This window comes from Oryzias latipes, chromosome 4, assembly GCF_053564925.1.
Source record: "Oryzias latipes strain Hd-rR chromosome 4, Olatipes_Hd-rR_3.1".
Classification (NCBI taxonomy): domain Eukaryota; kingdom Metazoa; phylum Chordata; class Actinopteri; order Beloniformes; family Adrianichthyidae; genus Oryzias; species Oryzias latipes.
In genome coordinates, this window is record NC_136240.1 from 30,443,784 (window position 1) to 30,459,240 (window position 15,457).

General features: G+C 38.4%; 2 protein-coding genes across 4 annotated transcripts; both read right to left on the reverse strand.

Moving 5' to 3' along the window:
• Nucleotides 1-281: 281 nt before the first annotated feature.
• On the reverse strand, nucleotides 282-3,992 carry LOC105353998 (uncharacterized). 2 transcript variants are annotated; one of them, XM_011474377.4, is made up of 5 exons: nucleotides 3,855-3,992; nucleotides 3,316-3,711; nucleotides 3,092-3,142; nucleotides 2,670-2,795; nucleotides 480-793 (listed from the first exon to the last, which is right to left on the reverse strand). In XM_011474377.4, exons 1-5 carry the CDS (start codon nucleotides 3,895-3,897, stop codon nucleotides 627-629), a joined length of 783 nt encoding a protein of 260 aa, XP_011472679.1. In that variant the 5' UTR covers nucleotides 3,898-3,992; the 3' UTR covers nucleotides 480-626. The 2 variants fall into 2 exon arrangements, with proteins under 2 accessions (XP_011472680.1, XP_011472679.1); XM_011474378.4 differs by lacking the exon at nucleotides 3,092-3,142 and having other exon boundaries at nucleotides 282-793.
• Nucleotides 3,993-6,217: 2,225 nt separating this feature from the next.
• Nucleotides 6,218-12,398, reverse strand: LOC144981254 (uncharacterized). Of its 2 annotated transcripts, XM_078946272.1 has the most exons (5): nucleotides 12,237-12,398; nucleotides 11,680-12,093; nucleotides 9,225-9,275; nucleotides 8,274-8,393; nucleotides 7,422-7,717 (listed from the first exon to the last, which is right to left on the reverse strand). In XM_078946272.1, exons 1-5 carry the CDS (start codon nucleotides 12,277-12,279, stop codon nucleotides 7,551-7,553), a joined length of 795 nt encoding a protein of 264 aa, XP_078802398.1. In that variant the 5' UTR covers nucleotides 12,280-12,398; the 3' UTR covers nucleotides 7,422-7,550. The 2 variants fall into 2 exon arrangements, with proteins under 2 accessions (XP_020558281.1, XP_078802398.1); XM_020702622.3 differs by lacking the exon at nucleotides 9,225-9,275 and having other exon boundaries at nucleotides 6,218-7,717; nucleotides 12,237-12,396.
• Between the last annotated feature and the right edge of the window lie 3,059 nt (nucleotides 12,399-15,457).

Below are 15,457 nucleotides of genomic sequence, written 5' to 3' on the forward strand. Positions count from 1 at the left end.
ACTTTTATCTCGACAAGACGAGTTTTTTCTCGAAACTTTGTGTCGAGTTTTTTCTCGTCATGATGAGATTAAAGTCGACATGACGACTTTAATCTCGCCACGTTGGCCATAATTTTTTTTCCTCACCGTGGCCCTAAAACTCCGTCGTAACCGGCCTGGGTTTGGGTGTGTGCGTTCTTTTTTTTCTCTCACTCCAAGCGGTTCATAAATCCGGAAACCCTTTATCATAATCTAAAAGTCATTTCAACAAGAAACAAACAAAAAAAAAACTATGCAGCCTATATTTAAATATTGATTTAATTGTCACCAGAGGAAGACAGTTTTACCGAGTTTGTTTATGATTTAGCCAAACGTATACAAATATTACATATTTTAATTTAAATTTTAAAAAAAAATTGAACGGACGGTAACTTAAAAAAGAAAACTTATTACAAGCAAAAATATTCTCTAAAAGCGACATCAATCGCCATCTAGCGGCGCATGACAAAAACGGAACAACCTGAAAAGTCACATTTAAATCATCTTTCATATATATATTTACAGAAAAGCAGAAAGGGTAAACAGTGGATGAAAATGGATAAAATGAGGACTGGGTGGGTGGATTGTCCTGTGCGCCCCTGGTTTGGTCAGGGTCTGAGTCTGCGTTTGCCCTCTTCGTACCTCCTGGAGGGGCTCGGGGTCCGCAGGTTCTGATAGGGTTCGGCCAGCTTCAGTTGATCCGGCCGGGGCGGAGGCCGAGGGGAGCGCTCCTTCTTCTTGGGGTGGGTGTTTGCATAGACGGGGTCTAGTTCATCTGTAACCCAGATGGAAACAAGGAGAACTTTGAAGATTTTTAAAGATGGACACACAATAGAACAAAGATGAAAGGTCCTTTAACGGGGAACCATCTGAGTGGGGCCAAACTGCTGGTGTGTTCATGTTTATTTATTATTATTAATTATGTTTTTATTTTATTTCATTTGTTGGTTTTGTGTTAAAGAACATCTATCAACTGTATTGGATTTATCTCATTGCTTTACTCTTTGCTTTTACTTGTCAGGACCAAAATGTATTGATATTGAAGAAAAACAATAAAAATACAACAAAAACTATATAGACAAAAATTCTTAAACATTAGAATGATCAAATACATAATAAATAAACAAGAAAAGAGTTGCACAAACTTTTTGCTTTCTGAGTCATCTTATTTTTTAAGTGCTTTCATGTATAAAGAAAACGTTGATTTTTCTCCAGTTTCTCCTCTAGCTAAATGAGTGTGATTGACTTTTATCACCTTTGTTCTCGTCTATATATGAGCCACCCGATATAATTTTTCTATGTGAAGACAGAATACAGTAACACATGAAACAAAGCAAAAAATACAACACAACCAGACGTCAAAGTTAAAATAAAACCATGTTTTCATTTTTCACCTCTCCTTATAAAAATGTTTTAAATGTAATCGAAGCCGTGCTCTGTCTGTAAAGCAGCAAACATTCTGCTGCCTTTCAAAATTCACAGGGTGACTTCTCACTGATTCACACTTTATTCACATGAAATGTCTTCTCCATCATTTCCATCATTGAATCAGTCTGAGTTGGATCCTAATGGAAATTTTTCCTGAATCCTTTAATCTGAACTGCCAACCCTATAAAGTCTTTTTGTGCCAAGGTTGTAAATTTGTCACAAATATTTTTCTTAAAACTCCAGCCGTCAAATGTCACTGGGACGCTCCGCGTCAATCAAGAAACAGCTTTTGTTTAAACTAAAGTATGAGAAAAATATGCCTAAAAGATGTTTTCTTTTCCTTTTTTACTAAATATTTTTGATTGATCTTTTAACAGCACATGTACAAGATTGAGACCAAACTGATGTTAATCTAGAACATCTTCCTGTATGTAACATTAACATACATGCAAAAGCCTTTGCAGTGGCAGAAACATTAAAGACAACTCATGAGGCTGTTCTGCTTCTGCTGCTCTGTCTTTTAGGCATTTCCTGTGGTCAGACCACACGGATGACTACTTCTGTGTTAGTCTCACAGTGAGTTATGAAAATGAATTGTAATAAGTCAGAAGGACTTCTTTTTTTGGGTGTTTGAAACAGTAGATAGTGTTTACTGAAGATGGTCTTAGAGCCCCTTCATCACTTTAGTTAGAGCAGGATAGAAAATCATCCTCAGAACAGAATTCTGAGAGATGAAGACAGAGACGGATGAAATCTGATCCAGATGAATGGAAACACTTGCAGAAGTTTTAACTTGGGTTTCTAAAGGGATCAAGTAAATTTTCCTGTTTTTTTTGTAAATAAGAAATGCTCCTGCATCAGAAATGTAATAAACTCAAAGGAGAACTGAGCTAAAAACTTTCATGTGAAAAAGTTGTGGTCAATGATCTTACCAATAGGTAGATACCTTTTTGTGAAAAACTCTCAAATTTGATATTAAATCTTTATACATCTAGACCCAAGCCACAGAGAAAAAAGATATTTTAGTCAAACAGTTTACATGTCATCACACCTCTTAAGCATCCGCTTAGAGTCAAAGTCCATCTGTCAGTATCTTTAAATAGCATTACCTCACTATCTCAAAGTGGGCTTGCTGAATTTGTATCAAGTTTATCTGCAATCTGTAAATGTATCTGCTGTTCTGATGTGCGATCAAACTTTGCAGAAGGCAGAAAGACTGGTACCTCTGTTTCTGAGGCACGCTCTTCTGAAGATCACACACAGAACCATCAGGATGACCACGATGAGAGAAGACACACCCACCAGGAGCCACGGCCACATCGAGGAGGATGGGCTGTTTTCCAGTGGTACTGTAAAAGGAAAACTCAGCGTTAAAAAGTTAAAACCTCTTGACCCACTTTAATAATCTTCACAATTACATCACAAAGTAGCGACATGTGAAGAACACCACCAGCATAAAGGAAGTTTGTAGTGTAACTCTTAGCAAACAGAGAAAAAACCCTGCCCCATCCCTAACATGTCCTGATGTTCTCCTGAAAATGATATGAATGTAAATGCAAAAACATCTCCTATGCATTCAGAGTCTGGACTATTCTATACCAAGTACCACACATCACATGGAGACCAAAAAGAACCACGCACACACCTTTTGTTTCTGTCCTTCTAGACAATGTTGTACTTTCCACTGAGCTCCCCTCTGTAACAATTAATACAAGAAGCTTTCCTCAGTCTTTGGGAATGTGAAGATTAATACTGAGTCTGTTTAAGATGGGACGCTTAAGCATTTCAGAGATACAGAAAGTCTTTGTAGGTCGTATTCAAAGAAGTTTTGTTCAAAGACTGAACTGTATTCTTTAAAACAATACTCACCGATGAACACTTCCACTTGCGTGCTCTTGTTCGTTCTTAGATCAGGAATCTCTGTTACAGTTTCACAAGAGTAAAATCCATTGTTTGCACTGGTAACATTGTGTATTTCCCACGTTGTACAGTTGCACTTCATGTAAGGCTGTGTTTGATTCTTTTGCTCCTGCTTTGTAGTGGAGGTTTCCAAATTACCACAAGTCCCAGTCTGACAGCTCAGGGAATTGTTCTTGGTATCATTGAAAAAAAAAGTCACACGATAGCGGACAGAATCAGCATGAATGAGGCACTTGAAAGTTAGAGATCGAGCAGAAATATTCCACCGTTCCTTGGGTGATCCATGACCTCCAGACTCTCTCAGAAGAATTTCATCTGAATTTCCCACCATGGCTGCTTCTGCCACTGAAGATTTAAAAATAGTTCAAGTCAATCATCACCAAAAGCCATAAACAAAACAGATTTGAAAGTGTTAACACATCAAATCATGTCAGTTCCTTTTGTCCTTTGGTTTAATTCTTAGCTAAAAGTCTGCGCTTATTTCTTACCTGTGAGTAACACCAGAACTGCCTGTTTCAACCACACTGCCATTCTATCAAGTGACAAGTGGTCGTGCTCTGAGTTTCATCCTCTCTCAGCTGCCTTTGTGAAAATGCATCAGACAGAGCTCGACACAAACCTGCGTGTGTGGGTGGGAAGGAGGGGTGAATTTCTCTTAAATGCAGAGTGACAGCGTTGGTTGCTATGTGGGCTGGGGTTTGGGGGGGGGGGGCTGTCTGCGGAAGACGAAAAGAACTGTATATAAGTATGCTATTTTAAAGTATAAAAGATAGAAAAAGAGCTCTCCTAAATACAAAGAGAACAGAGGAACCAGATTCTGCAGTAATTTACAAGCTTTCAGTCGACAAACATCAAAGGGTCCAGATCTTGTTTCACAATGTGAACATCCTGCTTTGGTGCTCAGTGGCAAAGACAATAATGCTCACTGTTTGATTACCCTACGGGGAAAACAGGACAACAAATCCAACTGGGGGTTTGTGAAACTCTTGTGGGTTTTGGTACTAAGGTGCTAAACACATTTACCCACCATGTCTCAGTAGAAAGGGAACACTTGCATTCTGGTGAACCAGCACAAAACTGGTCTTAGAATTCTTTATCCTGTCTTCAACTACAAAGTTATGTAGAGCAAATAGAAGACAAACAGCATTATCACCATCCTTTAATGATTTATGAAAAACAAGGAGCAGAAAAATGAAAAAATAATACGGCTAATGTCAGCACAATGAACTGCTCTGAAATCAAACTTTCCTCCTACTAGCCAAAAATTCAGTTATCAAGTAAATTTTACTGCTGTCGGATCACAGGAAAGAGACTCAAACATGAAGGTATGTGGGGGGGCGTACATATGCTGAAACCTCAGCTTTAAAAGTTTCCTTGTACAGACTGAAAGTAGGTCCCATCTGCTTATGACGAAGACCAATAATCTACAAAATTCTTGCAGCTTTGCATTTGTTCAAAAGGATTTAAGAAGGTTTTAGAATACTTCCTGAACCTTAAATAACTGAGAAATGCTGTCATTGTTTGTTTTATCGCAGCTTGCAGCTTTCTTTAAATCTGATGGTCTCTGATGGTATTTTACCTGAACCAACAATTTGAAGTTTATTGTTTTGTACTTTATGTTTCAACGACTGAACATTTAAAATTATCCACAACATTTGTTTTGGATGGAAACATGTGAAGCCAAGGCTTATTTCCCATACAAACATCACATCTTCCTACAAATTGAAAGAACCTTAAAAAAGAAAAAAAAAGAAGAGGAAAAAACAAAAAAAAACACTTTTTAAAATTTAGAGAGAATATGTGTTATGTGTGGTTTCCATGATAATTTATGATTCAAAATTACTCCAAGATATTTTATTTCATTTACTCTTTCAAGAACAACATCCTCAATCTTACCTCAGAAATGTTTTGCAGTTTTCTATAGCCAAATATGATGTACTTGTTTTTTATTTTTATTTAAAGGCAGTTTGTTTGAATCAAACCATTGTTTGATTATGGATATTTCTTTTGTTATGTCTGCAAGAAGCTTTTCCAGATTATTTCCTAATAAATACAAAGTAGTGTCGACAGCATATATAACACAATTTAACAAATCAGAAACTTTACAAAGGTTGTTTATGTACAAAATAAATAATATATAAAATAAATAATATAGGACCCAGTAGGGTGAATTAACAGAGACGCCATCCAAATGTCACTACCAAGTCTCTGATTAGTCAAAGTTTGACCTGGTTTAATTTTCAACACATGCTAAATCACTATGTTTTCTATGCGGAGCCCAAAAACGGTTAGAAAATGTTGTGTAGCAGCGAGTATGTGGTAGTTTTTTTAATGCAGAACAGCGAAATGCCTCGATTTTTCATTGGAAGTGGCCGCTTGAACATGCGTTGCTGAAAGCAGCTTTACACAAGTTTGTTTTTTAACAAGTTTTGAATTAAATATGTGATCACCTGAGATAAATTGACATGTGTCATACGGTATCAGTTCAGTTACACCTTTTTTTCTCTTGTAGGACATTACCTGAAAAAAGCCGAAGTGGTTTGAAAAAAATGTGTTTGTCTGGAACTCCACACCACAACTTCTTCCAAAGCAGAAATGAAAAGTCTAACGTGTTATGAAAACACAAAGAAGGGCACAAAATAAAAACTGTGCTTCAATTTCAAACTTATTTGAGAACAGACGCCATTGTTTTAAAGTCTCAGGAAAGTGCGCAGATATAAAGTCATTGCAAAACTTGTTTTCGTCGCTTTTCATTTTCTGCAACTTCTCCCCAACACAAAACAATGTGATGATACTGACATTGAAACAGTGTGTCAAAATGTGATGGGATATCAAGAAAAGGAGCAAAAAGTACTGAAAGGAACGGATTTATTGACTGCATCAGCAATGCAAAAGAGAACTAATACACAGAATGACCAACGTCAGGCTAATTCTTAAGAACTGAAAACTACAATGTGGTTAAAAAAGCTTCCTGGTTTAAATGAACGTGCTATGGGGGTCATAGTGGTGTAGTGGTAAGCATGTTAACATCGTCAGTCTCACCCTAGGCATCATCTTTGTCCTCATGCATGTGAGACACTACAGCTTCCTTCCATGGCCCAAAAACATGCTACAAAGTCTCTACAAAGGACTCTAACTTGTGTGTGTACTGTGGAAATGTACAGCACTGCAACACATTGGCAACCTATCCAGGGTGTACCCCACCTTCACCCAACAGTAGCCAGGACAGGCTCATCCAATTCTAAGACCCTGGAAGGGATCCAGCAGGTTCAGAAAAGGAATGCGTGTTGAGCAGGTTTTAAGAGGATCCTTTAATTTTAAGAAGCCCACCATTTCAAGAAAACACATTTCTTTTTTACTTTCTTTGTGCTCAAATAACATGTATCATGTTCAGATTCTTTTTTTTTTTAATTCTGTCTTTATAATTTTTTATTTTACAAACAGCAATTTTGAATAGTTTAAGATATGTGTGATGGACTCTCAGAGAGAAACTATTGGGTTTAAAGTTACAGTTTCCTGTTTCCTTAGAGATGTAATCCTCAATTCACACCAGGGATCTGGCTTCACAGGGTTTTGGGGGTGCCGTTTCTGACCCAACATGCTGCAGTCAACCAGACTTTGGACCAGCACAGGCAACACTCGAGAGCGCCTCCCGGTGGTAACAGTATCTTACAGCACTTGGTGGTCACAGGTCACCTCCAGGGCCTAACTAACCCTGCTCAGCTTCTGAGATCAGACGAGATGTGAAATGTTCAAGGGGCAACCTCGATCTCTGAAGCAACAACTGTGGCCCAAAGTGAACATGTCACCACGAGAATTTAACAAAGTGCAAGACAACTTCCTATTAAAAAACATAAACAAACAAAAAAGTAAAGTGTTAATGTTTCTTTTGTGCGACTATATGCAATTGTTATTATATTTATTATACATTTAATCACATTTAAAATTTTCAAAAGCAATCATCTGAACAATTGCACGGATAGAAAAAAAGACAACTTACAGGCAACATTTTAGAGTTGCATGACAAAAACAGAACAACCTATATACATTATATTTCAAGCTATTTGTTCGATACATATATTTCCAAAAAAAAAGAAAGAAAGTAAGATAAACGGAAATTAATGGTTAGAAGCAGATAACATAAAGACTCGGGGGATGGATTGTCCTGTGCACCCCTGGTTTGGTCAGGGTCTGAATCTGCGTTTGCCCTCTTCGTACCTCCTGGAGGGGCTCGGGGTCCGCAGGTTCTGATAGGGCCCGTCCAGCTTTAGCTGATCGGGTCGGGGCGCAGGCCGGGGCGAGCACTCCTTGCTCTTGGGTTGGGTGTTTGCATAGACGGGGTCTAGTTCCTCTGTAACCCAGATAGAAACAAGGAGAACTTTGAAGGCTTTTAAAGATGGACAGTTTATAAAACAGTAGTAAAACAAAATCTGAAAGATGAATACGGACGCAGATGAAACATAACTTTTGCTTATGTTGAACTTTCATGGTAAAAAGTCATATCAGCGATCTTTGCCAAAGAAAGAAAGCGACTCTCACTTTGTGAGAAGCTAAAAAGTGTCCCACATTTTCCCTGGAATCTTTACACCTCCTAACTCAAGACATGAAGAAAAAATGACATTGTAGTCAAACAATTTACATGTCAGCAAACCCATCAAAGTCAAAGTCCATCTGTCCGCTGTATCTTCTGTTCTGTTTCCAGATAGCATCACCTCACAAAGCTAACGCAAATGTTTGGTGGAAAAATTAAACTTTTTTTGACAGGTCTTCTTTTTTTCTCTTGACCTCTTTATCTCAAAGTGGGTTCGCTGAATGTGTGCAAAGCTTATCTGCAATCTGTAAATGTATCTGCTGTTCTGAAATTAGATCAACAACGCAAACTTTGCAGAAGGCAGAAAGACTGGTACCTCTGAGGCACGCTCTTCTGAAGATCACACATAGAACCATCAGGATGACCACGATGAGAGAAGACACACCCACCAGGAGCCACAGCCACAGTGAGGAGGATGGGATGTTTACTGGTGGTACTGTAAAAGGAAAACTCAGCGTTAAAGACCAACTCCAATAAAAACGATGTTTTTGACATCTTCTTGTGACACTCCTGTCATGACGGAGGATAAATTTAAGGAAAATTTGCACTTATGACATAGCGTTTCTTAGTATTTCTTTTACAAATATTTGTGAATTAGGAGCAAACAAAAAAATTGCAGTTTGAAAAACCTTTTAGATATCATGTACAAACTACAATCGGCAGGCTACAAGCTCCCTGTTCCACTCCATTCTGATGCACCTCTTTGTTTTCCTCGCCGTTGTTGTTACACCTGTAATGTTAGGTTGGGGTTGTGAGGGGCTGTAAGCTAGCAGGAGAGCGTGTTAACATGTGGATAGTGTGGGGACAGGTTTTTCTCCGTACCAACATTTCCCCCCAAACTCAGAGGTGAATTTCTAATGAACTTATGCTGCTCTGCAGAAACTATGTTTTTGAAAACAACTTTTTAAAAATTTTGTTATAAACAGCATGATATTAATTAGAAGACCACTGGGAACACTTTTACAATAGATCAAAAGATGATTGAAGTGGGACGTAAAAAAATTAGAACCTCTTGGCTCAATTAGAGAGCAGAATAATCTTCTCAATCACATCCCAGAGCAGCAACGTGTGAAGAACATCAGCTGCATGAATAAGTGGAACGCCTTGTCTCATCATTATCATGTCCTGATAAGGATGTGAATGATAACGCAGAAACAGCACCTGTGCATTCAGGGACTATTATGTACCACTTACCCCACACCCACACACCACATTGAGACCAAAACAGCACACACATACACACACACACACACACACACACACATACCTTGTGTTTCCGTCCTGCTAGACAATGTTGCACTTTCCACTGAGGTTGCCTCTGTAACAATTAATACAAGAAGCGTTCCTCAGTCTTTGGGGCAAAGGTGGTCCTGACCAGTTTGGCGCCCCAGGCGAATTCCCCTCCCCCGCCTGAACCTCAAAGCCCACCTCCAAGAACTCACGGCCTGTTTATATACTACCACAAGAACATCATATATTGTTTATTTTACTTCATTAACTGATATAGGTGAATATAACCCTAACACCAATTAGGAATGAATACATTTCTGTCATTTCCGTTGGCTTCATGAATGAACATCAATGGAAACGAAAGAACACATTCTTCTGTTTTTTCTGCTCAAGTGTCACATAAAACTGAACAAAAAAGACAAATGATTGTGTATATTGCATCTGAACCACATGACAACGACAGAAGAGCTCAGATGAAAGCTACCAATAGGCTAATTAACAGGACCAGTCTAGTTTAGTGCAAACCTTCATTTGCCAAATATTGCTCAAAATGTTACTCCTTGAACAAAAATTTTGGCTGTCTTAATTTTGGACACCGCCTGTATTCCTTTATTCGTGGAGTGCTTTTTACTTCCTCTTCGTTCTAAACTGGACGCTGGTGTTTCCTTTGATCTTTTGTCCGTTTTCCACAACTTGACTAGACTTTTCTGTCTGTCAAACACCCAGAGTCAAGATAAGTGAGAAGATGGAAACAAATCCACTTTGATGCAGACTCCTATTTTTTTTCTTGCACTTTCACTCAGACATTTTGGGAAAAAAAGTCTCATTTTGTATCTACCCATCTGTGTGATGATTATGAATTATTTTATGATCATATTGTTTTTAAATGTTTTATTTATGGAACATTTAAAGCAAAGACAAATTTAATTGCTAATTTACTCATAATTATGGCTAAATATCACATACATTAGTGTTAATATCCTGACAAATCCAATGTTTTCTGTTTTTCACAACAAGATGAGAAATTTGCACTAGGTGTGGAGTGTCATGTACAATATTCTGTAGGTGGACTGTGTAATATGTGCAACGATCCAGCCCAGCTGTCCAGACCAACTTTGCACTTATGCAGATATCTACGGTCAAACTTTGCACTTGCACAATAAGGATTGTACAGTCCTGATCCGTAAATGTTTTCTATTTTTTTCAACATTAAAAAAGTAAACTTTTACATTATTGTGAACATTTAAAGAAGCACCTATTATTGTTAACATCTCGAGCTAAAGTAGACGCATTCATGCATGCGGGGCACCAATCAGGCTGCCGTAAAGCTATGTTCAAAGCGGGCATGTGACGCGCCTCAAGGAACTTGCTAAACGCAGGTTATTTAACCGATTTTAGCCCCGAATGTTCACACTGGACAAACAGGAAGGGACTTCTTTTTTTCTTTTCTACCGCTTACTAATTCATGAGAGGCTTGGTGCAAAATATCAAAGTGGTGTGAATCTTGTTCTATTTTTTTTCTTTTACAGTTCTATTCTGATACATGAAAGACTTGGTGTCATATAATTCCGGTTGGGCACAAACCACAATGATTAATTTCTGCTCAATGATCAATTTTCAAATGGTTGGCACTTCCATAGAAAGAAATTAACACCATCTATATGTCACTACCAAATCTGAGTCCCTGATCAAAGTTTGAAAGATTTATTCGGCTCAATAGCCGCAAGTTTTGTATGTAGAAAATGGTCTTAAGAACTCACGTAGATACACGCGAGTCCAGGAGTATTTAATGCGGAAGCCCAAAACTCGCATTTACGTACGTTTATGCGCTCCCATGTTCAAAACTCATGTTCACACGTCGCTATGCAAGGTTTTAAGACCATTTTCTAGTTTTATGTACAAAACGCATGGCTATTGCACTCGTGTTGCCAATTCAAGTAGGTCAAACTTTAACCAATCAGGAACTCGGTTTTGGTAGTGACTGTGTGGAACTCACCAAACTCAAAGTGTAGCTTGTGTATCTTGTGAACCCAGACATGCTGACGATCCTGGCAACATATGCGTTTGTTTTTCCAAAAAAGGTAAACCAAGCCACTCACCTGGCAAGGATGCTAACAATGAACCGAACTGTTTCGTGTCTATGTCATGAGATTTTGCACCAAGCCTTGTTCAAATGTAGGTGATGGACATGCGATAGTAAACAAAAGAAAAAGAAGAAGAAGCCCCTCCCTGATTGTCCAGTGTGAGCACCATAATATCTCCGTGTTAAACTCATCAAATGCCCAGTGTGTATAGCAGAAGAGATTGCGCCCTCGGCGAACGCCCACATTGTCCGTAGATTAAACCGCCTCTGCTTTGGGGTCCAGAATGTGGGGAGACAATACAGATGTTGTGCTTCAGTGCTTCATACAAACATACAGAAAGTCTTTGCAGGTGGTTTTCAAAGAAGTCATTTTTAAAGACTGATGTGTATTCTCTAAAGTAATACTCACCAATGAAAACTTCCACTTCCATGCTCTTGATCTTAGTTAGCTTAGGAAGCTCTACTACAGTTTCACAATAGTAAAATCCATTGTTTGCACTGGTAAGGTTTTGTATTTCCCATGTTGTACCGCAGCACTTGTTGGGCTGTGTTTTATTTTGGCACTTTCCTGTTTGCTCCTCCTTTGGTAGAGTAGTGGAGGAATTTGAGTTTCCCCGAATCATAGTGCTACAGTTCAGGGTAATGTTGGTATTTGGATCCTTGAAATAAAAAATCACTCGATAGCGGTTACCATCAATTGGTATGCCACACTGGAATTTTAGAGAGCGAGCAGAAATATTCCACTGTTCCCTGGGTGATCCATGACCTCCAGACTCACTCAGAATAATTTCATTTGAATTTCCCACCACGGCTGCTTCTGCCACTGAAGATTCAAAAAGAGTTCAAGTCAATCATTACCAAAAGCCATTAACAAAACAGATTTTCAAGTGTTAACACATCAAAACATATCAGTTCCTTTTGTCCTTTGGTTATATTTTTAGCTAAAAGTCTGCGCTCATGTCTTACCTGTGAGTAACAGCAGAACTGCCTGTTTCAGCCACACTGCCATTCTATCAAGTGACAAGTGGTCGTGCTCTGAGTTTCATCCTCTCTAAGCTGAAGGGTGAAAGCGCATCAGACAGAGCTCGACACAAACCTGCGTGTGTGGGTGGGAAGGAGGGGGGAATTTCTCTTAAAAGCAGAGTGACAAGAAGTTGGGGGTGGTGTCTTCCTGCAGACGAACTATATTTGAGTGTGCTCTTTAAAAAAAATAAAAATGAAAAAGAACAAATATGATTAAATGTGCAAGCAGCGCAACCGGCCACCGCCGCCTTTGACCCGCCCTCACTGGCTGAGCGGCTGCCACACATGTATTTCTCTTCCCTTCTACCCCTGCATGAGAATTAATTCATGAAAAAAACTACTTTTTATTAATAAGACGACTTTTTATTTAAAATTGTGGCTTTTTTGTTCCATCCATAGCTACTGTTTCATTTTTTGGCCGGTTCTGGGTGACAAACACAGGTATATGTAATTTTTAGAAGAATCAGCAAAAGCAAACTTTTGGATTTCCTTGGCAACAGAGGTTTTTTGTTAACCACGGTCTGCATTCCTGTTACGTTCATATCATATGTAAAATCTTTTTGTTCAGGTTGAGCCAAGGTTTGAAAATTTTCACGCAACACGGGAACGCCACTTTCATGAGGTCGCCACAAAATCTACAACTTCTAAAACCAACATTTTTTCACCAAGTAGCTTCCAAATTATGCTCGAGGAGTTAAGAGGCTATGGATCGAAATCCCTGGGACGAGGTCAAAGTTGTAGCTGCTACTGAGGTGAGGATTTTTGGAAAATTCCAGATGGCAACCCCTACCTAAGGTCAACAAAACTTCACTCAAACAAAAGTTTTATTTTCCCATATTGTGCAAAAATGGAAAAAGTTTTAGACGTCACAAAATGCCCACGAAGCTGTAGGTGCTTTGGACACACCATTCTTTTTTTTGGGCAGTTTCTCCTGCTGTGGTGTCATCATTGGGGGGGGGGGGTTTCACAAAGTCAAAATTTATTTTTTGGTGCGTTCAAATTTTAGGGCGTTTTTAAGTGTAGTGAGGGTGAAATTTTGGCTCAAAGGCGCAGGAAGAAAGGATTATGAAAACTATGTCATGGTCCTTTCTGTCCAGATTCTGCAGTAATTTACAAGCTTTCAGTCGACAAACATCAAAGGGTCCAGATCTTGTTTCACAATGTGAACATCCTGCTTTGGTGCTCAGTGGCAAAGACAATAATGCTCACTGTTTGATTACCCTACGGTGAAAACAGGGCAACAAATCGAACTGGGGTTTTGTGAAACTCTTGTGGGTTTTGGTGCTAAGGTGCTAAACACATTTACCCACCATGTCTCAGTAGAAAGGGAACACTTGCATTCTGGTGAACCAGCACAAAACTGGTCTTAGAATTCTTTATTCTGTCTTCAACTACAAAGTTATGTACAGCAAATAGAAGACAAACAGCATTATCACCATGCTTTGATGATTTGTGAAAACGAGGAGAAGTAAATGAAATGAAATGAAATGGAAAAAAATGAGGCATCTAAACAGCCCAATAAACTGATCCAATCTCTTTTGAAACTAAAATGTCTTCCTATTTTCAGCCAAATATATAGTTTTAAAGTAAATTTTACTGCTGTCAGAACACAAAAAAGAGACTCCAAAAAAACACACACACACATGAAGGTATGTGGGGGGCGTACATATGCTGAAACCTCAGCTTTAAAAGTTTCCTTGTACAGACTGAAAGTAGGTCCCATCTGCTTATGACGAAGAACAATAATCTACAAAATGCTTGTCGGGCAGCTTTGCATTTGTTCAAAAGGATTAAAGAAGGTTTTAGCATACTTCCTGAACAATTAGAAGTTCATTTTTTTGTAATTTGTTACATTTTAACAATTAAACAATGAAAAATGTCCACAATATTCTTTTTTTTCAGTTAATACTTGATCTGAAATAGTTGCTAACATTGATACTACAGGCTGCAAAGTCAGTTTGAGAAACATTGGTATAAAGAGGAATTAGTCTCCTACTTGTGACAAGTAAATGCTTCAACCCTATTTATTTATTGTACTCCACCCCAAAGGTAGAGTACAATAGAGTTCAATTGTTAACACTCTAAAAGCCTTTATGGGTGTTATGGAACATAGATATTGAAAGGCTTCAAAGCTCTGTACAACAAAAGAAAAAAAGTACTTCTAAAGAGTTAGACAAGTTTTAAAACCTATGATCACCTGAAATAAATCGATGTTTTGATTTGGCATGAATTCAAATGCAACATGAATTATTTTTCTTTCAGACATTACCTAAAAAAAAATTGGATAAAAGGAATGTGCATCTGAAACACCACAAATTAATCAAAAGCAGAAATTAAAAATTGTACGTGTTATAAAAACACAAATAATGTCAATAAATAAAAACTGGGTCTATATTCACCAATCTAGTGAGCATCAATTTACACTGGTTTTTCGCAGAGACTTCTGGGAAATCCCAGGGCACACAATTTTGAATTTTTAGACAGCTATGCAAAATGGCGAACGCACTATATAGTGCACTATGTACAGAGTAGTGAAGGACTTTGGTCACAGAAACTGAGCCATCCAGCCAAAATGGGGCAGCCGTGTGCAGCGGTATGGCGGTCGACAGACAATCATAAGATTGCAGGTTTAATTCCTGCCTTGCACACGCATGTGTTGAAGTGTCCTTGGGCAAGACACTGAACCCCACCTTGACTCTGGTAGTAGGTTGGTGCCAGTGTTCGGCAGCGGAGCCGCCACCAGTGTGTGAATGTGTGTGTGACTGGGTGAATGGGACTGCAACTGTAAAGCGCTTTGGTCCATCAAAAGAAGGTAGAGAAATGGCGTATAAGTATACGCCATTTACCAAAAATGTTTGTATTAATTAGGTTTTTACTTCATGAAATCGGTGACAACGTCATATTTGCCATTTAAAAAAAAAAGATGACCATGGTGCCTAAATCGCTTATAAAATCCAGGACACTAGATAGTCTCGCACTAGATAGTTTTATTTAGTAATTAGGAAGCGAATTCAGACACATATAGACAAATACAAATATAGACCACAATACATTTTTGTGGAAAAAAAGCGTTTTATTTTTTTACAAACCATCCACAGTTTTAATCTTCAGAACACATCGGTTTATAAATAGTCTTCATAAAATGTTCATATTTATTTGTTTTT